At 33.0% G+C, this 27,933-nt stretch overlaps 1 protein-coding gene across 1 annotated transcript; it reads left to right on the top strand.

Annotated features, from left to right (window-relative positions):
• Positions 1–349: 349 nt before the first annotated feature.
• On the top strand, positions 350–24,522 carry LOC114328903 (juvenile hormone esterase). Its single transcript, XM_028277881.2, has 10 exons — positions 350–518; positions 1,301–1,438; positions 2,513–2,653; positions 7,281–7,614; positions 8,753–8,955; positions 10,207–10,351; positions 13,177–13,352; positions 15,237–15,369; positions 18,166–18,319; positions 24,138–24,522. The coding sequence occupies exons 1-10, from the start codon at positions 471–473 to the stop codon at positions 24,319–24,321; spliced, it is 1,656 nt and encodes a 551-aa protein (XP_028133682.2). The 5' UTR covers positions 350–470; the 3' UTR covers positions 24,322–24,522.
• The last annotated feature ends 3,411 nt before the right edge of the window (positions 24,523–27,933 follow it).

The following is a 27,933-nucleotide window of genomic DNA, read 5'->3' as shown; positions in this document are numbered from 1 at the left end:
TTCTCGAAATGTCTACATATCCCTCGGCCTAATGAATATTCTGGAGATCTTCACTCACAGCGCCGTCGCTTCTGTGACGTCACGGCTACTGTTATTCCGACGGTTGGAATTCTCCCAAGCCGGGGACTGTTTATTGCGCCAATTCGAAACTCTTTCGTTACAATATGTTATGATCTGTTATATGTTAATCTATGATTATTATTTCTTCAATTTAAAAATTGGCTGTTCTCTAAAATTTACCGCCTCTAACTTTGCCGCCCTGGGCAGCCGCCCAGTTCGCCCACCCCTGGGGCCGGGCCTGAGGTAAAAGTACTTCAATAATAATATACGTACTTCAATGTGCACTCTCAAATAAGATTCACATTATAAAAATATATAAAATCAATTAAATTTCTGATTACCTAATCTAGAATATTTAAGATATTGTCATTTACTTCACAAACTTTTGGAATTATAAGGCAGAAACCAAAATGTTACTCATATATTTATTTAGTGTAGTACTTCATATTTCTTTTGTGGTAAGTAGCTTTCTTAGATCATCTTGTTTTTCATTTATTAGGCCTACGACATATTCATTTATAGGAATATACACTTTCCTGTTACGTCAATGGAGAATGTGTGGGGGGGACTCAACGTTTGGGGGTCATTTTAGTCATAGATTTTTACTGGGTTTGTCCCCTATTACTAACTGAACCTACTCATTTTTCAAAATTGAAAATCACATTTACGTACTTTAGACATTAAGATATTCATTAATACACAGAGAATGAGTTTTCAGCTAATGAGGACAACGTCACCATAAAAATTGGGTAAGTTAGAAAACCTCAGGACGGCAGCCCCATGAGCTGAGTATTGGGCTAAAGGTTGGTAGTAACATTCACCAAGGAAATTCTAACTACTCTTACCTAATCTTCTTAAAATGCCGGACGGATAAAGCTATAAGCCTACATTAATAAAATATTTGAGTAGTGTTACTACTGACCAGTGTACATAAATTTCTTCTTCTTGTAGAACATGGTTCTGTTTATTCTATCATCCCAGCTCTGTTGATGTTAATGTACGTCCAGCTGTCATACCACCTGCTCGGGTATCTTCCTAGTGTACTTTTTATATTGGGTTTATGCGTGTTTACCCATTTCGCGCGTTTTCCTGGGTCCGTTGATCCAATAGAGTTTCTAACCCTTCCTGGGTTCTACAGAGTTTCTAAACACCGTACCGTCTATTGGAAATTGGATTCATACAATTGGTGACATACTCTTTTGATTAAAACGTTTTCGAAATTTTGTTTTTTTAATTTCAGCTTTCAGCGGATTTAACTGTAGAAACCACTTATGGAAATATTGAAGGTTACCTAAGAACAAGTCCAAATCATGTTACATTTAGAGCATTTCAAGGAATTCCCTACGCGAAACCACCACTAGGCAATCTACGGTTTCAGGTAAATAAAGAGTTAATTACTTAGCTATAGATTAACTGCATAAGAATAGATAATAATATGTAAAAACTTAAGAACTATAAAGCAACAGCTTCAAAAGGAAATGCATCCATGTTTGAAATTTATTCAGTGCCCGACTGTACTGAAAAATACGTTTGAAGAAGATGCTAACGCAAAAGAAATCATAGAAAAGCACTAGATCAAATAGGCCTGCTGAAGCAATAGAAGTTTTAGCTGAGGAGTTCTCAAGAGCGGTGGTACATACTAAATTAGACCATCAAAAACCGACTGCTTCCAGACGAATAGAGCTTGGATGATTAGGACTTAAACAAGACTAGGCAAAGATGATGAAGACTCAAGCTTCTACAGACCATTATTTCTGCTTGATATGATGGGCAAGGTCCTGGAGGACATTATTAAATTATCAGGCACTATCGGGGGACGTACACTAGGACATATCTGGACTACTTTATGGCGGTTCCTATATGTGCGCACCATCTGGTGTCTTATTGAAGATTTTGTTTCCACTCAAAAAATTGACTATATTAGGGTAAATATTAAAGAGATATCGAAGTTTTTCAGAAGACCAAATCAAAAAGGAACTTTCTGCACTGGAACGAGAAACTGCGTATTTTCCAACAATGAACAACAATTAATTAGAAAAAAATTCTAAAAATCGATATGGTAGTATATTTGAATAAAAATACTAAGGGCCGGTTGTTCGAACGCTGATCAAAAATGGAATCAACTGATCATTATCAAATATTTAATTACTGTCACCAGCTGTCAATGTCAACTTTGTTTGGGTTGCTGAAAACATAATCGATTACAATTATGAGATTTATTAATCAATTATGTTAATTAATAATTGAACGAAGGGTGTTGTTATTTGATGGTTGTTACGGGGACTTAATTATAATCAACTTCTTGATTAGCGTTTGAACAACCGGGCCTTAATCTTTCCTTTATTAGCCAATTATATCTACTTTCACAAATTTTTACAATGTTTCTATTTGATTTTTTAAAATTTTTTTTATACATTTACTCAGATTTTTTACATAAATATTCTTGTTTAAGGCACCCGTTCCTCCCGATAGTTGGTCTGGTGTAATAGAAACTAAAATAGATGGATCTCGATGTTATTCAGTAGCTAAAGATACTCCAGACGAAGATGAAAATTGCTTGTTTATTAATGTTTATACTCCGATTTTAACTAAGGTAAGTATTTTTTGATAATAAAATAAAAGAAACACTTTGATATATTGTATTTTTTTGGTCGAAATCAATATTGTAACAATCAAACGAGCGATTCGTATTTATATACGACTTTACTAATTTATTTATACAAGTTTACTTTACAAATCTCTAGCTTAAACTAAAACTATTTACAAAATCCGTTCCTATTTATAGCCCAGCCGTTATTTCTCGAAGATTCTGCCCATCTCTAGTTATTGTCCCGACATTCGGATAATTGATCGTCTTCCGCCCCGCTACATCGCGTCTTATCCAGAAAGATCGACGTGGAATGCGTGTGTGGAGATGGGACCTGTTATACGAGGGTCGGTCAGAAGTAATCTTTTGTTACACTGTTCCCCTCTTAAGATCTGAGCGTCCCGATCAGCAACTCTAGGTGGCCCAGGATGGCGGAATCTACAGGACTCTCCAGCTCTGCATACACCCCTAGAAAAGAAGTAACAGTCTACTGTCTTTGAAGGGTATGACATCTTCGGGTTCCTGCAACACACAGTAATTTGTACGCCAGTTTCTCTGAAGACCCCTTCAAGCATGCTTCTCACAATCTTCCAATCCAGATTTTCTACTGCATGGCCTATTTTTGGCAAAGGAAAATTTTTGATGTCATAATTACACACGATTTTCTTCAAATTAGTTAGAGCACGCCATCTGTTCTCGTAGCTTGGCGTGTCCGTATAAGACTTTCTGGTCACCATATACAGCAAAGAAGATCGAAGACCATCTTCCAATCGCAGTACTCTTCCAATTTTAGACTGCTGATTTCTTAACTCGTCCAGGCGGCCGAGCTTTCTATTGAATACGGACGAGATTCCTTTAGTCATCTCGAGGTCTTGGGCAACACACTGGGCTAGAGAGACGTTTTCTGGAACACTAAACAGATCTTGCTGAACTTCTGTGGTCACGCCGAATCTAGTACTCTTTCTCTCTGCGTAATTTGACATAAATTCCTTAAAACTTGGCTGTGCGGCATCTTTCATCTCCTGTTAAAGGACTCGTGCTTCTTCTGTTTCATTTGAGCCAGCATATGGTGCAGGACGGTTTATGTGAATAACTTTTGGTTTGCCTTTTGGCAGCTTCTTAATTCTGAAAATTACGTCATTTATTTTCTTCTTAACTTCATACGGCCCTTCCTATTGTCTTTGTAGTTTAGGACATAAGCCTCGACGACGTTGTGGATTATAAAGCCAGACAAGATCACATACTTCGAAGCTTTCATTCTTGCATCGAGAATCATATTGATAAAAATCCACAAGGAAAAAGTTTTCCTGTAGTTGGCTGTATACCATGTAATACAAAAAACAATAAAATCCTTTATAAAAGGTATATATTTAAGATCTCTAAAAAGGGCTACATCACAGACCTAGTAAGAAAAGTTGTAGGTTATACTTACGTGAAATTTACATGCTAACCACCAAGATATAGTAATACAAAAATATGTGGGTAAAAACCCTTTACAAGTAATCCGTCAAGGAAACATCGGTTAAAAATGTGAACTTAAGTATGGATGTTTAAAATATTCCATTACTACGCTCCAGGTAACATCTGAGCAGGTAACATCTGAGGTTTGACCTGTTCACATGATGACAGTATGGCAGCAAGTGACAGTTCCACAGGAAGTTGAAAAATTAGCCTGTCATATTTAAAGACTATGGTGTACAGCTAGTTAAAATAAGAAATGATGTAACAACACTCACTCCATTGTGAAAAATAATCATTTAAAATAAAATAAACTAGATGTTGTAGTTAAAAATGTATTCACGTATATTGTCAATGGAGGTGGTTAGGCAAACCACATTACACCAATGTTTATATTCGAAAACTAAAGTCAGTAATCAAATCTTATTTTCAAAAGACCTAAGATTTAAAAAAGCAATTTTGCGTTGATTTAAAGTTATCGAATTTATTAACTTATTGGTAGCTGTTGGAATTTGTGTAAGTTTAAAAAGAGGTCACACTAGGGGTGACTGAGGTGTACAAATGTCTTAAGTAATCTAGGGGGATGTATCATTAAGAAAGCACAAGCTCAAACAGGCGACTAATTCCTAAAGACCCCGCAGGCTTCCCGGATCCCTAAGGGTTTAAAAACCAAACCGTCATAAGATGAATGTGACAGTAGGGGGGAGGAGGGGATGGGTATGAAATGTCTGTGAGGAAATTAATGAGAATGGAACATGAACGGAACCCAGAAAGAAAATAAGACTTTTTGATTTGGTTTTAATATAGATGAGTGTTATATGTTGGTAATGACAGATTGAATAGATAGGATGAGAATAGTCATATGTAGAAATATGGTGGTGGGTTGTATATAGATGAAAATTTATATAATGTGGATGTGTGTGGATGATGATATCAGTAATTTATATGTATGTTATGGATAGATGAAAGTGGTTTGATGGGTGAAATGAAAAGAAGATTATTGTGGATTGTACCAAATAAATTATAAGTGTGAATGTGAACATGTAAACGAAGCAGTAGGAGGGGGTGAAAAATAATATTGTAAATGTGTTAAGAAAACAGTTGTCGATGGAGTGGTTGGAAGTCCCGATTGAACGAAACATGGCGGTTGACACAATTCGGACTTTTTTGTTTTTCTTTGATTATTTCTAGGTCCTCGTACAAGTCTAATTTTAAGAAGTCTTTCTGTGGGATGTTGTGAAGTAGAGAGACATTATCTGGGATATTCAAAGTATGATTTTTATGTTTAAGATGTTGAGAAAAGGTAGAGGTGTTCTCTCTTTTGGTGTGTTCAAGAGAGCGAGAAGCAAGTGATCTACAAGTTCTTCCTATGTAAGTAGCATCACAGTCAGAACATTGTATTCTATAAACACCACTACGATTCATGTAATTGATACTATCTTTGGAATTGGATAGAGATTGTTCTAAGTTGTTGGATACTTTAAAAGAAATTTGGATGTTGTCTACGGATCTTTTGATAATACTTGCAATATCCCCAGATAGCCTATCTTGGTGGAAGGGTATAGAAGCATAAGTAGGTTTGGTTGTCAAATTCTTAGGGAACGCAGCATGTCTTTTAAGCTGTATTTTATGAAAGAGCTTGTCTATGATGTGTGGATCGTAACCGTTATTAAAGGCTATTTGACGAAGTATATTTAATTCTTTATTGTAATTAGATTGTGATAAGGGAATGGTTTCAAGACGGTGTATGTAACTGTAAAAGGCGGCAAATTTGTGTGACATTGGGTGGTTAGAAGATAGTGGTATGGCATGGTCAGTCTGTGTCGGTTTCCTAAAGATACTGAAATTGAAGTGATCATTTAATCTGGTAATAGTAAGGTCAAGAAAATTAATTGATTGGGATGACTCTAATTCATTCTTCTTCTTCAGGTGCCATCTCCGCTACGGAGGTTGGCAATCATCATAGCTATTTTAATTTTTGAGGCAGTAGCTCTAAATAGTTGTTTTGAGCTGCATCCAAACCATTCTCTCAGGTTCTTCGGCCATGAAATTCGTCTTCTGCCGATGCTTCTTCTGCTTCTACTCTAATTCCATGGTGAATTTAATATTGGGGTGGATTTGATTAATTTTAGAAAGTAATAAATCAGCTGTATTCGAGTTACCTGAGATGATCAATAAACAATCATCAACATAACGATACCAATGGAGAATTTCGGGATTTTTCATAATATGTACCGCCCCGCTCCATCGCGTCTTATCTAGAAAGATCGACGTGGAATGCGTGTGTGGAGATGGGATCTGTTATACGAGGGTCGGTCAAAAGTAATCTTTTGTTACAATATTAATATTTTTATAAGAGTCTTCTTCTTCGTTCTCAGCTTTCCCTTTTCATGGATTGCTATTTTTTACTCTTTTTCGCCACTCATTTCTCTCCATCGGGTTTTATTTATCTAATCCTTTCTCTCTCGAGTCCCCTACCATACCGTCCTTCCATCAGTCTTTGTTCTTAAATCTTTTTTAAGACTTCAGTCCCGGTTTTTCTCTAACCAACTCGTTCCTGATCCTGTCTCCTCTAGTCTTACCCAGCATTCATTGTAACATTTTTGGTGTACGCTCCTTTATACATATCATTCACTAGCCTTACGCACGTCTCAGGAATCCATTTTTCTCTCATACATCTCCATAATTATTTTCTAGGAACCAAGATCAACTAAATCTAAGAACTCAAGATCTATAAATACCAAATATAGCTCTCTTTTCTTCTCGCCGCATTTCTCTATCAACTGTCTTAACCCTTAGTCTCCCCATGGTACTTCTGAGTACCATCAAATTCTGGTACATTGCAAGCATTAAAGTAGATCTAATTTGATAATGTTCTGTTAAATATCATCTATTAGTTATCAGCTGATGTTTAATCCTTCAAATGTCATTCAAACGATTTCGTTTTAAATACACAATAAAATTTGTAGGTAAGTACTCTAAAAGATGGTTGGACAAAAACAATGCTTTTTGTTTATTTTAAAAAGTTATGATCGAAAAAATAAGGCTGACTTAAAAGTACCGTTGGGAAGTAACTCTCAAAAAACAATCGAAACGTAGTGGTAGACTAAGGGTTAAAGTCAGGGGGGGGCGTGGCAATTAAATATTTTTAAAAGTGTACAAAACAATATTACAGAGCAATGCAACCCTTCTCCCAGTCATGTTCTACTTATTCGGAGGAGGATTTCGAGACGGTGCCTCCCAATATAACGTCTATGGTCCTGATTACCTTATAGAACAAGAAGTTCTTATGGTATCACTGAACTATAGAGTGGGTCCATTTGGATTTTTGTCTACTGCAGATACTGTCATACCTGGAAACGCTGGTCTGAAAGATCAAGTTTTAGGATTAAAATGGGTACAGCAAAATATTAAGTCTTTTGGTGGAGACCCTGACAAGGTTACAATTTTTGGACAAAGTGCTGGTGGTGCCTCTGTTGGATTACATTACATGAGTAAAAGTTCAGCAGGTACGTTTTTATCTTGGTAGTTCATAAAGCAGATAAAAAAATACTTTTTTCTTTCCTTGTTCTTTTCATTTTTGTTAATGTTCCAGAATGATTTGCAAATTTCTCAATAGTATGTAGTAAAATTTGGTTACATACAAGGAAATAAGAAGTTGTTAAAAGATCAAATAAGGAATTTATCTTATATTTTCTTTGTTTTAGATATATTTCATAAAATTCAAGTATTTAGTAAGATAATTTTTTAGTTAACGTCATCACCTATAAAAAGTTGAGGCTTTAGAAATGTGGCTATATAAGTACAAAGTACAGTCTATAGTGAAAGGCAGGATTGAAGCTAAAAACATTTTGGGCAGAAAGAAAAATCCTGGCTGAGAAACTTAAGGAAGTGGTTCCAAATACCAGGACCTGTAAACATAACAGATGCGACAAAAACAGAGAAAACTATCGTTTAATGGTCGCCAACTTTCGGTAGAAGACGGCACATAAAGAAGAAGATCAAGTCATAGTTGTGGCAGGCACCGAATAATCATGCACGTGTAGAGAATGAAAATGAGTTCTGGAAAACTTTAGCAGCATCATTATCAGTGGCATCACAGCTCGTTATCAGCCAAAGCCATAAACCTTGTTCCTTTATTCCTCGATATATTCTTTATTCAAGGACTTCATTCAAAGCGAGTGCTCCACGTAAGAACACACACAGGGCAACATAATGAGGATAGCCCAAATAAACAAATGGGAGGAAAAGCACCTCTTGGTACCCCAACAGAAGAAGAAGAAGAGAATCCAAGGTGAACGTACAATAATTAACCAGAGCATTCACACAAAGTAATAGTCTCCCACGGCAAAACAGTAAGTGGGAGGAGTCGTGGAGCATTGCGGTGGACATATTTTATCTCAGGCAACCACAGCACCTACCACAGGTACTAACCCCTCTCACAAGTTATGGGTATCCTGAGTCCACGTTATACTTGTTTCTGTGTACCCATTAAGAGTGGTACAAATTAATGTTGAAAAACTCAGTGGTGGAAGATGCGTTGACATAGAAAAAACTGTCGTGCGGTTATTAATAAATCTACAGGAATTTATGACAAATTTTGTTGGGCGTTTTTCGTATTAATTAATTAATCTTTCATTATCGAAGGTCTCTTTAGAGGAGGAATTGGTGAAAGCGGCTCTGGAATAAGCAACTGGGCATATATTGCAGATCCTAAACCATACGGTTACGAATTAGCTTCCCTGATAAATAGCACAATTAATATCGATTCCAGTTCAGCTCTCCTTAGTTTTCTTCAAAGTGTCCCAGCAAAGCAAATAGATATTGCTTCCACAAAAACTACAAAGATAGTAAGTAAATGATTTTTTTTTTATTTTTAATCATTTGTATCAACAATGGAAAATTATCATTTCGATCAACCTTCTGTGTGTGTTAAGTAAACTTCTTGTTAATGAGTAAAGTAAGCTTTTTTATCTTTAATATAATCTCTAAATATATCTGAACGACTTAACAAAATAATTATTGGAATGTTTTGTTTAACGTTTAATTAACAAAATAATTATTGGAATGTTTTGTTTAACGGATTAATGTAAAAGTTATCTCTTTGCCAGTCCTTCTGATATTAGAACCCCGTCGTGTTCTGATGTTAATGCCACTAACACAATGGTTCTCAACCTTTTGAGTCATGTAAGCAAGCAAGCAATTTGATTCAACCCGACCTGTGGGAGATGTCCACCCTATCGAAAAAGTACATTCGGGTGTAACAATTCATTGGGGCGAGGTGTTTTGACCCGAGTTTAAAACAGGGATCACCCCACCTCGCTCCAATGCCCCAGGCCATCCCTTGCGCGATGGGGGCACAACTATCGTAGCCAAATGCTCTTCACAATAGAATCCTGGGTAATAAGATTCCAATGTGGTGCCCTAATCGAATGCAAACACTAGGCCAGCGTGAAGCGCTCTATGCCTTTATCTTCTAATTTTGAGTCATGTACCTACTACAAAATTCTTTTTATTACTTTTGGTACCACCTAACTGAAATTCCTATCTAACTATAGTAGCTATTAAGAGTTTATTTTTGGTAGTAGTGGTCTGTTAAGTGAGTTTGTTTCATTAAATTCTTGTACAATGCCGCTTCCCATGATATTGTAATCCAGATTTAGCCATACGGATCACACTCGCTGAGCTTCTGCATGGTGATCAGCGGTTCTCATGGTTCTGCAGGTGTTCACTTAGACCCAGCTATTTTAAGTTTTCTTGGAGGTTTTTCGGAATAACACCAGTAGTAGATACAATAATAGGTACTGTCTACGTACTTTCCATTCTCTCCTTTTTTGTATTTCTAGATCTTGGCGGTCTTTTCGTTGTATTTAACACGCTGATTATTGTTGTTAGATATCTTCATATCTATTAGTTTTGTTTGCCTAGTAAATTTATTAACTAGTATGAGATATCGTTATTATTATTATGCTTATTTTTGTGTAGTAATGTTTAACACAGGGTGAGCTTAACCTTCTACTAAGTATTAAAAAAGTAACATTATTCCTTTTACTATGCGATTTCTAGAATTATACTTTAACACGTTTACGAATACTTCGTAGGACCATCCACTTCCAGTCATTGAGGTCGAACATGCGGGAGCATTCTTAACAAAAAATATGTATCAAGCATTAAAAAGTGGTGATTTTAATCGAGTACCTCTTTTTATTGGAGCTAATTCGGAAGAATACATATCTTTAGCAACAGGTAAGTCCTATAACATCTATACCTTCATTCTTCTTCTTCACGTGCCATATCAGGATTATCCGATGTTAACGATCACAATTGTTAAGGCTTCTCGATCTTCTCCCACATAACAATTTCATGTTCTTAGTAGATTCATAGAACATACTTTTCAGAAAAAGTATATACTGAGAATATGCGTAATTACCATTGCGAATGTGCAGAGCACATACTGAGTATATACTACATTACAGTACTTAATCGTTCTATGTATATACTTAGAATGTACTACCGCACTTCTTTTCAGTATATACTAAGAATATACTTTTTAGAACATTCCAAGGACGTGCTATAAACCTTCTATTTATATACTTAGAACGTACTACTGCACATCTTTGTATTAGAAGAATATATTTATTCTAAGAAAGTGCTATCAAGTGCTATATTGCTCAGAAGTATGTTTTCAGCATCACCTAATCTCATCTTAGGTTCTACTGATTCTACCAAATACCTATTATATTTACATATTTAATGGCAAATGAGAATGTAGTTAGTACCTACATTCTGCAATATTACTTAAAAAGTAAGTACCTACATATTTATAAATTTTGGTTATCTATATAAACTATTATATTATAATATCTAGCTAAACTAAACTATGTACGAGTAACTAAAATTTATATACTTATATGTATTTATTAAATAATACTGAGTTACCAAAAATAGATTATACCTATTTTGAAGCACTGCAAACAAAATAAATAGATTATGTATGTTCTTTAGTCCTAGTACTTTATTATCATTCGTCTTCATCCTTAACACTGCCACACTGCATAAATACATATTTTCGATTTCATATTTTACCGTTGTTTCCTACCCTGATCCATTCAGGTAAGAAATGGTCAGAATAAGACAAGACGGGGTTAGAGGGATATGTATTGTGGAAGTGGAATAACAACATCGGTTCACCGATGGTTAGTGTTGCCAAACGGAGGGAAATTTCACTTTTTGCGGGAATTTTCAACATAAATGGTGATAAGGGAAAAGTTAACTCAAAAGGGAATTTTTGTTCCAGTCCAAATTGTAAATTATTAAAAAAAATTAAAATATTTGAAAATAATTAAACATATCTTCTCAGATGTTGTAAACAGGAGGGACTTTTTTTATATGTAAAAGTGGGAATTTTTAAGATTGACGGAAAAAGCGTACTCGATGGTTGGCAACACCAAAGCCTTTGGTTGTGGGTTTTGGCATGCTTTGGTTCTGGAATGGCCCGTATCACAGCCTCCCGTATTGAATTGAATGTACCTAAATTCAAATTCCAACGATGTAAAAATACTCATGATAAACTCGAAATGGTAAAGTTATTTCAATTATGAAAACGAATTTTTAATAAAAAAACGTTAATACAATTAATGTTTAAACTTTTTTACCATACAACAATTTTGAAATGAAATTCGTCCAATACTACCTACATACATAAATTTTATTAATTATTCTAAAATATAACGAAGTTGATAATCTATAAGGCTACTATTATACTTCCTATACATACATATTATTTTTAAGATATTTTAAAAGTATCTACTTATAAGTATGTGTTAAGAATGTACTTATAAGTATGTGCTAAGAATATTCGATAAAGGTATATTTTAAGAATAAACTTTTACGAATATTCCGAGTTACTACGTACACGAATGTACTCAGTATATTCGGTACGAGAATATTCTTTAAAGTATATGCAAAGAACATGAAATTTAGAATGTTTTTTAAGGTACATGCTATGCTTGTACTACGCATATACTAAAAAGAATATACTCCGACGAATGTTGGTAGTATATTCTTAGAACATGATACGAACATCATTGTTATGTGGGCTGCTACATGGAATACTTGTCCTGCATTTGATATCTGAGTCCATTCACGAATGTTTTTTAATCAAGAAACTTGTTTTCTTTCTACACTTCTACGGCCCTCTAATTTGCTTTTAAGGATCAGTTGTGGTATTCTATATCAATTTCCCCTCACTATATCTCCCAGATACGCAATTTTAAGGTGTTTAACAGTATTTAGCAGTTCTATGTCTTTCTTAACCCTCCTTAGTACTTCCTCATTACTTTTTCCAGCTGTCTAAAGTATCCTCAGCAAGTGTCTATTACAAAACTGACTTTTCTATGATCTTTTAGGCACTAATGTTTATTTCAGTTGACTTTATTTATTTTTAATAACTTACATCTAAACAAATAAAAAAACACTGAATTTATATCCTTTAATTTACAAACTACGATATCTGATTTATTTATTACACTAAATCTAATAATTTATCTAATTACAAATTCAAAAATATACCGCGCCCGTTACATCTCAAAGTACACCGACGGTTTCAAATTCACAACTGCCCTGCTAATTACAAAAACCTACTATTTATACAACATTCAATGTTCTAGAAATAAATTACATCTCGAATATTATTTACATGAAACAAGAAAGAATTTACTCCAAAAGTCGAGAAGGAATAGAACATCATAAATCATAAAAAGGTTACTTGGTAAACAACTTAGGCCGGGAGCTGAAAACAGTCTGTGACATAATTATGTCACACGTCTATGAATCCACATTTCCAATGCTTTAATTCTGTTTATTGTCGATACTTTTAGTGTGCACACTTCTGCACCATACAAATGTACAGACCAAACATAGTACTTAACCATTATTTGTCTTAGTTCTAAACTGAGATGAATATTGCAAAAAAATTACTTCATTTTCATTTTCATAGAAGTAGTTTTAGTCATTGATAGTTTGATTGAGAAATCATTTGTTCCTGTTTATGTGTTTTTATGAATTTGCAGATATGGATTCGCTGAGAAAACGTGCGGCATCCTATGACAAGAGTTTGAAAAATTTGGTGCCACATACCATGAATATAGTAAACAAGCAGAAGTTGGATGAACTTGGACACAAAATTAAAGAAATCTATATGAGTGCCAATGAAACCTTTAAAGATAATTTAGGATTAGCTATTGCTGTACGTATTTGTTCTTTTATGTTCTTTAACAGCTCATCAGTCAAGCGTTTCCATTCTTAACCAACTTAACATAAAAAATACTGTCTGTAACAAATTAAACCTACAGTTCTTTGGTCACGTGGTTCGCAGAGGTGATAATAATTTAGAGAGATTAATTGTTTCCGGAAATGTTTCGGGGAGAAGGTCCAACCAAATTCAGAATTCAGTGGACCACTAATTCTACGAAATCTATCGAGCAGCTGAAGATAGGATCCAATGGAGAAAATTTGTTAGGAGTATTAAGAGTAAACAGTAGCGATCAACAGGTAGCAACAAAATATAACTTCGGGAGATAGTATCATAAACTTTGGCAACAGTGGTAATCTTTGACATTATCTAAGATTAATATTTTGACAATATCATAGTCGCGCTAAATGGAAGTAATAGAAAACGATTTTATTATTAATAAATAGATATTTATAAAAATAAACCAAAATGAGTGAAAATTTTATGTTAAGATAGGTATTTGCATAAAATATCTAATAATAAAACAATAATAAATAATCATTTTTTGTTGTGAAGCGAAACAAATTTCGATTTTCGCATAATTTTGGCACGGTTTTTAATGGACTTTCTCTTGGAAGGTTTCACTTTATTTTTCGTTTGATTTACTTTTTCCATTTTGTTAAACTATTGATAATATTTTTAGAATAAAAAATCCTCCTAAAACTTTATATACTCGCATTAGAATTCGAAATATTTTTACGTAAAATATACTTACCTATCTACATACAGTAGAACCCCGTAAATCCGAACCCCTCGAATCCGAACTTTCGGCAAATCCGAACCAACGGAAAGTGAAAAAAATTTAAAAATTCAAGACAAAAACTTAAAAACATGTTTATTATACAGAGTAAAGCCAGAAAATTGGACAATGTAGGATTACTAGGACTTTGACATTTAAAATTTCTTAAAAATAAATATTATACTTTAATATATAGGTTTATAAAGTGTTTATAAAAGCTAAACACAAACTTACTTTGGTTCTCTCGTAGTCAACTTGAGTCCAAAAATATTGTCCACACTCTTGCGAGAACGTTTGGCTACTCAAAATCACAATGAAAGCTTTGAACTACTAGTTAAAGCTAACTTTCGGATAATCCGAACTTTTCGGAATCCGAACAGGCTGTCCCCCCAATTAGTTCGGATTTGCGGGGTTTTACTGTATAACTAAAACTCACAATTAACAACAAATCTATTCTTTCAAAGAAGCCAACAACTTATACAACAACAACAAATATATAATAAATTAACTATCAATAAACACTACTTTCCTATGAAACAACAAAAACGAATTCTTAAATTAACACACTACTGCACTGGACAGATATCGATAAAGATGACAAGATTAGAGAAAATCTGACGCAGGTTTGTCAAAATGACAGTGATAATGACAGTTATTTAGTTATAGTATGTTCGATTTCTTGTTAGAAATAAAAATTTTTAGTAGTTCCAAGATTACACAAAATCTGGGCAAAAAAGTTTATTTGAAGAAAGTTTATTTTTTTTTTCTTCTTAATGGCGGTACAGGCTCCTTTTTTCAATATTTTATTTAGTTATAGAGTAATTTCCACGTACTAACATATTTCTGAAATTGTGCTCTCTACCGCCATTCTTTATTATATTACGAATACGTGTGCCAAATATCTCGAAAAAATATTCAAAATTAGAGCCGCAATCTTGGAACGCGTTTGTTGCTACCTGTTGATCGCTACTACTGTAGCCTCTTAAAGGAAATCACCACCCTCAGTAATGGGGAAACGGCAAGAGAGGGCCTTATTATTTGTGATATAATATTTAAACCAGGTATCACCAAACATATCTAATGTAATTTATAATTTTTAGTACAATTCAGAAAGCCACTTTTTTAATCCATGCGTAAGACACGCTGAGATCCAATCACAATACACAGATGTGTATTTTTATAAATTTTCATATGCAGGACTAATGGGAAGAAACACTAATATAACTTTACCAGGTACTTAACAATAAAATAATCATTGAATGCTAACTGTTTAATAATCTTTATTTTTTTATTATATACTTGGCTTGGTTGGTGTCACGGACTCCGCAAATTTTGTAATCCATTTTAAAAATAGTTCTAGGCTACCTAGACACCTGAAATTTTCAGGATAGCTTAGAACTAGCTAACAATGCAATATTTAACTGCTATTATACAGGATGATTAATTATTAGTGGGGTGAAGCTCCGTAGATCCGTTATAGTAATAGATAGCGATAATACTTAATAACAAAAATTGTAGAGAATTTTGAGCTTCACATTACAAAATTAGCTAGAATGTTACAGGGTGTTCGATAAAATAGTGGCAGACCAAACTTATGTTTTTTTAAATAGAACACCCTGTATTTTATTTTATATTCGAAATCCTCATAACTTTTCGATTACAAAAATATAAAGGTTTGGTATGTCATACGGGGTATTTATAAAGTTATAACCAGTTTTATATGAAAATCGTAACAAGTTTAACTACCTGTATAAATAAAAGCAAGCGCAAAGTCAATGGTTTATTGACGTCATATTTTTTTATTTATTGTCAAAATTTTCGTAAATGTTTGTTTAGCTAATTTTGTTTATATTGAATACAGGGTGAGTCAAAACGCAAGTACATTATTTTCTCAGTAATTTTAAATAGAATACCCTGTATTTTATATCATTATCGAAAAGTACCATTACCATACTATAATTTTTGTATAACATTCCCTATGTGTAAATTTATTAGTTTTCGAGATATTTTCATTTTTCAGAGCAAAATTATTAATAATTACGGGTCTAAATCTTTCCAAATTTTAAGTAAGCCATGACTGAATAATTGTCTAAAACTTACAATTTACGATTATTGATTATCAATATGTAATCAAAGTTGGCTACAATGTTTGTTATTAACTTTTATTACTATCTATTACTTATAATGGATCTACAAAGCTTTACTGACCAATCACGCTGTATGGATAAATCATTTTTTTTTAATTTCAAACTATTTTAAAAATGTGACTACTGCAATGATATTTTAAAGTACGTTAATAAATCGATATCTACAAATTGATGGTGCCTAAGTGGCATTAGACTGCAGATCGAGAGGTCCCCTGTTGAAACCCGGCTGTTGCGTATCTTTTTTTACTTGTTTTAATAAATATTTAAAACTTTATATACTTAAAATTATATATACCTACCGTTTTAAACAACAGTGGTATTTGGTATTTTAAAAAATACTATTTTATACTAGTGTAATTTTTGGAATCATAATTATAAATAACAGTTAATACATCTACTAAAAATTCATATTTTATATGCTAATAATTCTTTTCAAATATGTTGTGCCTTACATAAATATGTACATGTACAATAACAAAACCGTGATATTATAAAAAGTACTTTTTGTACTCTATGTCATATTATGTATAAGTTTTTAGTTTGTGAAAACTGTCATTATAAATAGCAGTGCGTGAAGGATTTAAAGTGTGCGTGAAGTAACAATGTATTTTAAATGGGATTTACTTTTTCGCACTGTTTTTAACTTTCGCGTTGTCATGGTGGCAATCCTTATCTTTCGCGTTGTCAGGGTGATGACAGTATGAGCAATGAATTACAACAAAAGTTTTGACAGTTTTGTGGTTTGAAAGTAGTTAGAATTTTTAAATGTCAAAGTTCTAAAAATTGTAGAATAGAAATGAATTCCAGTGACGAAGAGTTACAGTTTTTATATTTGTTTATCGTAGATAAAATATTGTATGAAACTGTACGTGAAGTACTTTTTGCGAACTTACGCAATTTATAGCACTCACTCCGTTGTCGCTCGTACTCTAAATATCGCGTGCGTTCGCAAAAGGCATACTTAACGAACTGTTTCATAAAATAACTATTTTTATTAGAGTATAATTTTTGGAATTTTAAGCATTTTATCGTTAAATCGTTTATCGTTAAATATATTCTTTCCTGTAAATAATAAAAAGGTTTTATTATAAAAAAGTTCTTTTTTATAAAAGTGTAATTATGAACATTGTTCTCCAAAATCATACTGGAGTTCGAAAATCAGGGTCTACAAAACTGTTATTGCAAAAAGATAGCTAGGAGTATTTGAAAGAAAAGTGCGAAAGAAAATTTTTGGACCTATTAACGAAAAAAGAGTACGGAGATCCAGGTACAATCATGAACTCTACCAACTTTTCAAAGAGAACCGATCACAGCATTGGGCAAACTTCAGAGGCTTCGGGCTGGTCATGTGGAGATAATGGAGGTCAAAAGATTGCCGAAAAGAGCCCTATTCTACATTTCAAACATGCGATTCAGTGTATGGAGGATACTAGTACGGAGGTTTGTAGTGGATAGGCCACTACAAACTAAATGCGAATGATCTTGACAACGTTTCCGCTCTTCACACGGCAGCGGCCCGACAGGTAGTATGAGGCAGATAGGTACTTGTAGAGGATTATCGCCGTTAACTGTTGTGGAATTCTAAAGGATGATTTAATTTATGATAATTCACAGAATATCAATCAAACCTTCTTGCAATATACAACTATATTGACTATAACGTTTGAAAAGTAGAGTAAATTGCGGAGCTCCAGAGTCAAAGGAATGTCATGGCAATAGTACTGTTAAACTATACGGATAAATTACAGCTATCCAATTTTACCTTATTATTTATAAATTCTAGATTTAATTCGAATAATATATGAACAATGGTTCAATTAATCTTATAAATTCTATAATTGTAATAATATAACTGTAAAACCCAAACACTACTCTATTGTAGGTACAGAAAAAGATACACACGGGGAAGAACTATTTTATATATTCAAAAGGGCATTAAATGGTTATGATAATAGCGATTTAAGCCGGTTTTCAAATGACGATGTTTTGACTCATAAAAGAATGATCAAGTTATGGACAAATTTCGCTAAATATTTGTAAGTATTGCGATTTATATCAAGAACTTTTTATGGTATCTTCTTCTTATTGTGCCGTCTTCTAACGGAGGTTGGCAATCACTTCTTTAAATGCTTCCCTATCTTTTGCAACGTGAAATATTTTTTTAACACTGAGGTTAGTCCAATCTCTGATATTTCGCAGCTAAGACTAACTACACTTTTCAGAAAGTGGAGAAAAATCGATTTAAAGGTACAAATTGTTTTTCAAATTCACCTGACTTGAATATTGGAATTTTTTTAATGCAATTTTAAAGAATAAATAAAAACAGATATTTTAAGCCATATTTCGGTACAGGAACTATGGTACAATCAATATTAGATGCATTTTTGTACTTAATGAGTTTTTCCATGAACACAATTATTGGATATTGATATCTTATTAGAGGTAAAACTCACTAACTACACATTGTACTTGATGAATTTTTCCTTGAACACAATTATTGGATATTGAGAATTTAATGAATTTGTCTCCATAAAATTTTGCTGACTTACAACAAACGAAATATCAAAAATAACAGTCTATTATTTACAAAATGAACAATAAGTTTCGTTCTTCGAAAATAAATGCAATTCTTTCGGCATTTATGACAGCCACAAAAGTCGCCTGCTTAATTGAAAATTAGATTATGTTACCCTTTATGTAAGCTATCACGGTTATAAAGAAAAATCTCATATTTCTTAATCAATCGCCGAACAAATAATGCACACAAATACCTACTATACAGTTTGTACAGTTTCAACAATACAATGTAACACCTAAGTCGCCTGCTTAATCGAAAAATAGATTATGTTATCTAATGTATTGTTTGAAAGATCACTAAGTACCGATTCGGCATTCCAGATTGTAAGGAAAAATTCACTAAGTGCAATAAAAAGTTTTAATGAGTTTTACCCTGAAACCGAAATTCACTAAGTACAATAATACGTTTTAACGAGTTTTGCCCTGAAGCCTAAATTCACAATAATGCACTTAGTGAATTGTACCATAACCGATTTCTATTCGGACCTTTAGCTTCTCATCTTGACCTAACTGTGAGTTTATAATTGCTGCGAGATATTTATACTTGTCGTCCCTCTCTAAGTATTTATACAATGTCAGATGTATGTTGTCAACATAGACCAGTAAGGATCTGTGAAAAAACGTCTATTTTTGGATGTGAAAGGTGGCATTCGGATTTTTGCAGATAAAGTTAGGTGACACCTTCAGTAATAATAATTGACTTATGCTCCTTCTTAAATATGCCCGGAACATTAATAAAAAAATTAAAATATTTAAAAATTTCGAAAAACGTCGATTTTTTTCTGCTTTCTTTGCTTATAACTTTAAAACGATTCGTTTTGGAACAAAGTCGTACAGAAATAAAATAAAGATAATTGAATTTTGTATGATATACGACTGGTCAAAAATGTCTTAACGTTAACGTATTACCTTTTCTGCAATATAGCAATAAATACAAAATAAGGGGGCAAAATACGCCTGTAGTTATTCAATGTTTTTAACCACTTTAGTGGCACTTAGAACCTTAGTAATTCGCTTAGGAAATTATTTGTAATATACTTAAACCGTGTATTAAATTTCATTAAAATCGACTTAATAGATTTTGCATAATAAATTTGCAATCTAAATGTTTTTAAAAAAGTTCAAATTTTTTAAAATCTTTCTGAACAAAAAGTAGACCATTTAAAAGTTGTCTAATTTTTTTACATATAAAGAGGTGCTTTACCTATCTAATACACTTTACAGAATTAAAATCGGATTATTTAAGGGGCCTCAGCAACTTATAAACAATTTTTTGGCTTATAAATAAATAGTTTTGTTTAATAATAAGAAAATAAATTTTTAGCAATGCAAATAATTAAAACCGGTATAATTTGACTTAAACTTTCCAATGCTGTCAGCAGAATTGCTATTTTATTTTTAATCAAAAGTTATTCGCGTTCAAAAATTGCAATTTTTCGAATTTTTGAAAGTTGCACTGCGTTTATCTCTAAAACTATGCATCCTACGAAAAAACTTGTAAGAACATTTGTTGCTTAGAATTACCCAAGAAATACAAAAAATGCTTTATTTTGCGAAAAATCGATGTTATGTAATTCCTCAAGTTCTTTGTTTATAACAATCTTATCGACATCCGGATTAACTGTTACCCAAAAAAATCGTGTTCTACGGGTCAAAAAATACATAAAAATCTTGGGTAAGTCCATCTAAATAAAGGAGCCCGTAGCACCCCCTCCTGGCGACAGGACTAACTTGTTTATAAGCCACAAAATTGCTTATAACTTTAAAACATTACTGAGGCTGCTTAGACAATCCGATTTCAATTCTGTAAAGTGCATCAGATAGGTGGAGTGCTTCTTTATATGTAAAAAAATTGACAAATATTTGAATGTTCCAGTTTTTGTTGTGCAAGATTTTAAAAAAATTTAATTTTTTAAAAAAAGTTTAGATTGCAAAATTATTATTCAAAATCTGGTAAGTGAATGTTAATGAAATTTGGTGTACGGTTTTAGCACATTACAGAAATTTTCCAAGCGAATTAGGAAGGTTCCAAGTGTAACCTAAGTGATGGAAAATCATTGAATAAAGACAGGCTTGTTTTGCCCCCTTATTTTATATTTATTGCTATTTTGCAGCAAGGGTGATAAATTAAGACATCTGTAACCAATCGCATCTGATAGAAAATTTAATTATCTTTGTTTTATTCCTATACAACTTTGTTCCAAAATGAATCGTTTTAAAGTTATAAGCAAAAAAATAGAAAAAAAAACGAAATTTTTAAATATTTTATTTTTTTTATTAATGTTCCGGGCATATTTGAGAAGGAGCATAAATCAATTATTTTTAACGAAGTTATCATCTAACTTTATCCGCAAAAATCTGAATGCCACCTCTCACATCCACCTAAAAACAGATCCTTACTGGTCTAACAGTGATTTTCGAGATAACCATGTATTTGATTTTATCCATATTCATTGTTAGTCCCATTTTTTTGCTTCCTCTGTTAATGATTTCTAGAAGAATTTGTAAATCGTTTATATTCTCTGCTACGATTGCGGTATCGTCTGCAAATCTTATGTTATTTATAATGCTTCCGCCAATCCTTACAATTTCAGTTCATTCCCATGGTGCCTCCTCAAATATTAGTTGGGGGTACACATTAAATAATCGTGGCGAGTGCACACATCCCTGTCTGACTCCACTTTGAATGTCTACTTGATTTATCGTGTATTTACATTTAATTTGTCTTGTCATTATTCTTCCTGTTATAGTCATTGTTCTTCTTCTTTCTTCTTAACTACGCAATGTCGTAGATCATAGTTAGTCATTCGACGCTATTCTAGCTTTAAAGACACGGCTAATACATTGTGAGCATTTTTTGCAAAAAATACTTCAACTTTGGAAGTTTATAAGCTTTAACATATCTTAAGGATATCATACATATGTATATTAAATTTGATTTAATTCAATTATAAACTTTTTCTAGTTTGAAAATAATGCGACACTTTTTGTGAACGGTACATTCCATGTCAAATCACTCAGGCAAAAAATTTTGGATCTCCGATTTGTCTGAAAATTGGTATATAGCTTCTGCGGGACGTAAAAATAAGATATTTAAAGTCAAAAAATCTTCTTCTTCTTTTTTTCTCAAAATGTTATTTTATGCGATTTTACAGTGATTTGGTGTTTATTTAAACAAATTTGCATTTTCTGTCGTAAAGTATCAATGAAAACATAATATTTTAATAGAAAGAACTCAAAAATGTCATTATATGGCATTATAACAAGTTATTTTGAATCAAAACAAGTTTTTGATCAAATTTTATAGTGTAAAAAACGTTAAAATACCGTTTTTTTACATTTTCCCCCATTCCCAAAATACATTATCATCGATTTGGCTGAAAATTTGCCCACAGATAGCCAAAAGATAGGACTTTAAGTGGTTAGAAGGATTTAAATTATATTTCAATACCAAAAAAGTTACATGCAGTAATATAGTAATATCAGACTCAAAAGTATATATTAGTCCAGTCGGGATAGCATTTGACCTTGAATGCCGAGCTGCCCAAAATTTTATTTTTCTGATCTTTAGGGGAGCCAATAGTAGCCTAAATTTAAAATCACGAATGAATTCCTCCGTTACGTTAGCCGCCATCTTGATTTTAAAGGAGAACCTTTTTTGCTCAATATCTCCGCCATTTTTAACTTTTCGACAAAAATGGTAGGAACTGAAATTGTTCCAAATTAATCGTATTTACAATTATTACAATTTCTTTTTAACAATTTTTGTCGTGAGGTCGATATTTTCGAGTTAATTGTACTTACAGTAGACGCCTATATTTTTGACTATAATATTGCATGTAACTTTTTTGGTATTGTAATATAATTCAAATCCTTCTCACCACTTAAAGTCCTATGTTTTGTCTATCTGTGGGCAAATTTTCAGCCAAATCGATTATGATGTATTTTGGGAATGGAGAAAAATGTAAAAAACGGTATTTTAACGTTTCTACACTATAAAATTTAATCAAAAGCTTGTTTTGAATCAAAGTAACTTGTTATAATGCCATACAATGACATTTTTGAGCCCCTTCTATTAAAGTATTATGTTTTCCATTGATACTTTACGATAGAAAATGCAAATTTGTATAAATAAACACCAAATCACTGTAAAATCGCATAAAATAACATTTTGAGAAAAAAAGTAGAAGAAGATTTTTTGACCTTAAATATCTTATTTTTACGTCCCGCAGAAGCTATATACCAATTTTCAGACAAATCGGAGGTCCAAAATTTTTTTTGCTCCAAAATTGAGTGATTTGAAATGGAATGACACGAACACTTACATACAGTGAGCACGTAAAGGTTGGAATAAATTCATTTTCTCGAGAATGGACGATTTTGGAAAAAAATCCCAAAACAGGTAAATTTTTATTTTTAAATTACGACTTTTTGGCATATATATCATACTAGTGACGTCACCCATCTGGGCGTGATGACGTCATCGATGATTTTTTTAAATGGTAATAGGGGTCGTGTGATAGCTCATTTGAAAGGTAATTCAATTCTCCATTTAGTAATATAAAGATTAACATAATTCTTTATACAGGGTGTCCAAAAAAATTTTTTTTGAATTACATTTATTGACATAAAAAGAAGAATGCATGTAATTTATTTAATTCAAAATACATTTTACTGCTCTCAGAAAACAGAAAACAATGTTTATTTGAAAAATATTCATTGCTTTTCGCTTAAATTCAATGTTCAAACTGTCAAGAGGAAGCTGAGTGAGTGGCTGCTTTAATATTGAATTTAAACAAAAAACAATATTTATTTGTCAAATAAACAATATTTCCTGTTTTCTGATAGCAGTAAAATGTATTTTTGAGTTAAATAAATTACACAGATTCTTTTTTTTATGCCAATTAATTTAATTTAAAATTTTTTTTTGAACGCCCTGTATAAATAATTATGTTAATGTTTATATTACTGAATAGAGAATTGAATTACCTTTCAAATGAGTAATTACACAACCCCTATTCTCATTTAAAAAAATCATAGATGCCGTCATCACGCTCAGATGGGTGACGTCACTAGTATAATATATATGCCAAAAAGTCGCAATTTAAAAATAAAAATTGACCTGTTTCGGGATTTTTTTTTAAATCGTCCATTCTCGAGAAAATGAATTTATTCCAACTTTTACGTGCTCACTGTATAATCAGTGTACCTATATCACTTTTTATGAAGAATAAAATAATATACTTTTTTCAAATATTATTTATGTTTTTTTTATAGAAATCCAACTCCAGAATCTGATCCTTTATTGCAGAATATGACATGGCCCAAAATGGAACCAGACCAGTTAAATTACGTGAATATCGACACTGATCTTGAGATTGAAAACAACATCAAGCACGGTAGATACATCAAATGGAGAGATTTGTTTGAAGAAAACGCTATAGATCCCGTTATGTTTTAACTTGCGTAAGATTTAAAGACTAACAGAAATTCTTAAATAAATAGTTTCTATCAGTATTTAATATTTATGCATTCTTCCAATGGATAGAAAAGGAATATAAAGTACAGTGATACAGTTAATTAAAATTCTTTTGTATAAATATTAAATTAAAGTAATATTAATAAAACTAAAACGGTGATAGAAAGAAAAGAGACAAAATAATTCTTATCGAGTTTACTTCTTCTTTGATGTTTCCCAAACATTTTAATTTCAAGTTTAGAGATATCCCTAGAACTGGCGAAGCGTCCATGTAACCACTGTTACCATTGGTAACAGTTAAAAATCTTGCAAATAAATATTTTATGACTACTATGAAATAATTCCATTTATATTTCGCGCAGCAGCCGATAGAGAGAGATTTCAGGAAATTGTAAACATGATGACGGCCAACGTCTGAATACAGACACGGCACCTAAAGAAGAAGAAGATGGAATAAGAGAATGAGTATAAAGAAAAAGCAAAAGTTGTTAAATTTTCTGTTTTTGTCTTTGACGATTATAAAGGGTCATTATGCATCAGGAGAGTTCTTTCCACACTGCGACCCAAAATGTGTGAATATAAACTTACGTGCATAGAAATCGGCTCACTTAAAAATTTGGTCATTTTGATGTCTCGTATTTCCTAATCCTGTTCTTCTACTGTCTACTGTGCAGCCACACCATTATCTAATATTACGCAGCCATGAAAGTTTCTTTCGACCAATCCATCTCTTTCTCTCCACTTTTCCTTGTATTATAAGGCGAAGCAGATGGTATTTAGATCCTCTAATTATATGGCCGAAGTATTCTGTTTTTCTCCTCTTTATGATGCTTATGAGCAGACGTTCTGAATTCAGCATTTGAAGAACAACTTCATTGGAAGTGTGCGAAACCCACGATATCTTTAGGATTCGTCGATAGCACCACAATTCGAATGCTTCTATTTTGTTTAGCATTGTGGTTTTTAACGTCCATGTCTAACAACCATACAATAGGATAGACCACACACAACATTTCAGCACCTTCTTTCGAATATTCATCGACAGGTTTCTGTTGCATAAAACTGGTTTCCAGGTGATAAAAGCCTTCCGTGATATTTCGATCCTAGTTATTATCTCTTCATCAGATTCACAATTTACATTTAACCAGCTACCAAGGTACTTGAAATGATTTACCCATTCTAACTCCTCTCCATCAAGAGAAAGCTGACCTTGATCTATATTAATCTTTCCAACTGCCATCCACTTTGTTTTTGAAATGTTAATTTTAAGGCCTCTCCGATAACTTGCTTCACTGACTAGATTTAGTAGTGTCTGAAGATCTTGTAAATTTTCAGCAAGAATGGCTGTATCGTCAGCGTATCTAATATTGTTGATTATTTCTCCGCCTAGCCTTACTCCCTCTTGTCTGTCATCCAAAGCCTCCCTAAAAATTTCTTCAGAGTACAGATTAAAAAGGGTGGGTGATAAAACACAACCTCGTCGTACTCCACGTTTTATCGGCAGTTTTTCAGTACGACTATCTCAAATTTGGATAGAGGCTACTTGATTGTAATGTAAGTATTTCAGCAGTCTTATATCGTAGTGGTCAAGTATTGCTGCCTGCAGGCAATCGAAAAGTGTATCATGTTGTACTCGGTCGAATGCCTTCTCGAAGTCGATGAAACATAAACGTTCTTTCGGAATTCATAACTTGTAATAGAACACGCATACAAAATAGTGCTTCTCTAGTTCCTAGACCATTTCTAAATCCAAATTGCTTATTACCCGTTCTAGTTTCGCACAGAAGGAATACTCGGTTTTGTATAATAAAAGTAGTCAAGCAGGTAATGTTTTCCTCATCTAAAAGTTTAAGTAGCTCAACAGGGATTTGATCTGGTCCAGGTGCTTGATTGTTTTTGGCTTGTTGTATTGCTTTTATGACTTCTGACTTCAGTATAGGACAATATCACTAATAAGCCATACCCTCAAAATATTTCTAAAGGTGATTCATGGAAGATTATACAGAAAGCTAGAAAATCATATGGATGATACCCAATTTGGGTTCCGCAAAGGACTTGGAACAAGAGAGGCATTGTTTGCATTTAATGTCCTCTCTCAAAGATGCTTAGATATGAACCTGGATATTTATTCCTGTTTCATCGACTTCGAAAAAGCGTTCGACAGAGTCTGACATGAAAAACTAATAGAATTATTGAAAAACAGAGATATAGACAGATGAGACTTACGAATTATCGTCAATCTGTATTGGAATCAAAAGGCCAATATAAAGATAGACGAACAAGAGTCTGAGAATATTGATATAAAGAGAGGGGTAAGACAGGGTTGTGTACTGTCGCCGCTACTGTTTAACGTGTACAGTGATGCCATATTTCAGGAAGCGATAGCGGAACTAAGTGATGGAATCTCTATAAACGGAAGAACAGTAAATAACATAAGATTCGCTGATGACACCGTTATAATGGCAGACACCCTTGAGTCGCTACAAGAATTGTTAAATAGAATTAACGATTATTGCATTCGATATGGACTCAAAATAAACAAGAAAAAAACTAAATTTATGATTGTCTCAAAAACACAACATGGAAATGAAAGGTTAATACTAGAGCAAACCCAAATAGAAAAAGTAAAGACATATAAATATCTGGGAACCTGGGTTGATGACAAAAATGACCAAAGCAAAGAAATTAAAGTCCGAGTTGAAACTGCAAGGCAAGCATTTATAAAAATGAAGACACTGCTTACAAACAAAGACCTTCAGTTGCCTCTCAGATTGAGGGCTCTAAGATGCTACATATTTTCTATATTACTATACGGAATGGAAGCTTGGACATTGAAAAGGCAACATATAAGAAAAATAGTAGCGTTCGAAATGTGGTGTTACAGAAGAATGTTGAAAATTCAGTGGGTTCAAAGGATTACCAATGCTGAAGTGCTACGACGTTTAAATAAGGAGTTAGAAATTATGAACAGTATAAAAACAAGAAAACTAGAATATTTGGGTCACATTACCAGAGGAGAGAAATATGAGCTGCTGAGAGTTATTATGCAAGGAAGGACACGGAAAAAGAAGCATAGGAAGAAGACGCATCTCCTGGCTGAGGAACCTTAGAGAATGGTTTAACTGTAGTTCATTACAACTGTTCAGAGCAGCAGCCAACAAAGTGACCATAGCCATTATGATATCCAACCTCCGCTAGGAGATGGAACTTTAAGAAGAAGAAGACTTCAGTATATTGGGACCTCTGTCTAATCGGTTGTCACAGGTAGTATTTGGAGCATTTTCTCGAGAAGCAACGTCAAAAAGGTCACTGATGTGTCTCTCCTATTCTTTGCACTGTTGTTCGTGATCACAAATTTTTCCGTCTGCGGTTTTAAGTACGTGAGCATTTTTCTGTTTTCTAATTCCGGAGGTATATTTAAGTTACTTGTGGAGGTTGAAACTGTCATGCTTTTTTTTGGAGTTCTTCTATTTCTTTACATGAATTCTCGAGCCAGGATTCTTTGGCCTGTTTAATTTTTCTTTTTATGAGTTTGTTGATCTTATTGTTGAGCTTATTCCATCACATACACTAAATTTAAAATAAAACATCAGA

Source organism: Diabrotica virgifera, chromosome 4 (assembly GCF_917563875.1).
Source record: "Diabrotica virgifera virgifera chromosome 4, PGI_DIABVI_V3a".
Lineage (NCBI taxonomy): Eukaryota > Metazoa > Arthropoda > Insecta > Coleoptera > Chrysomelidae > Diabrotica > Diabrotica virgifera.
This window is presented reverse-complemented; position numbering and strand designations above follow the sequence as displayed.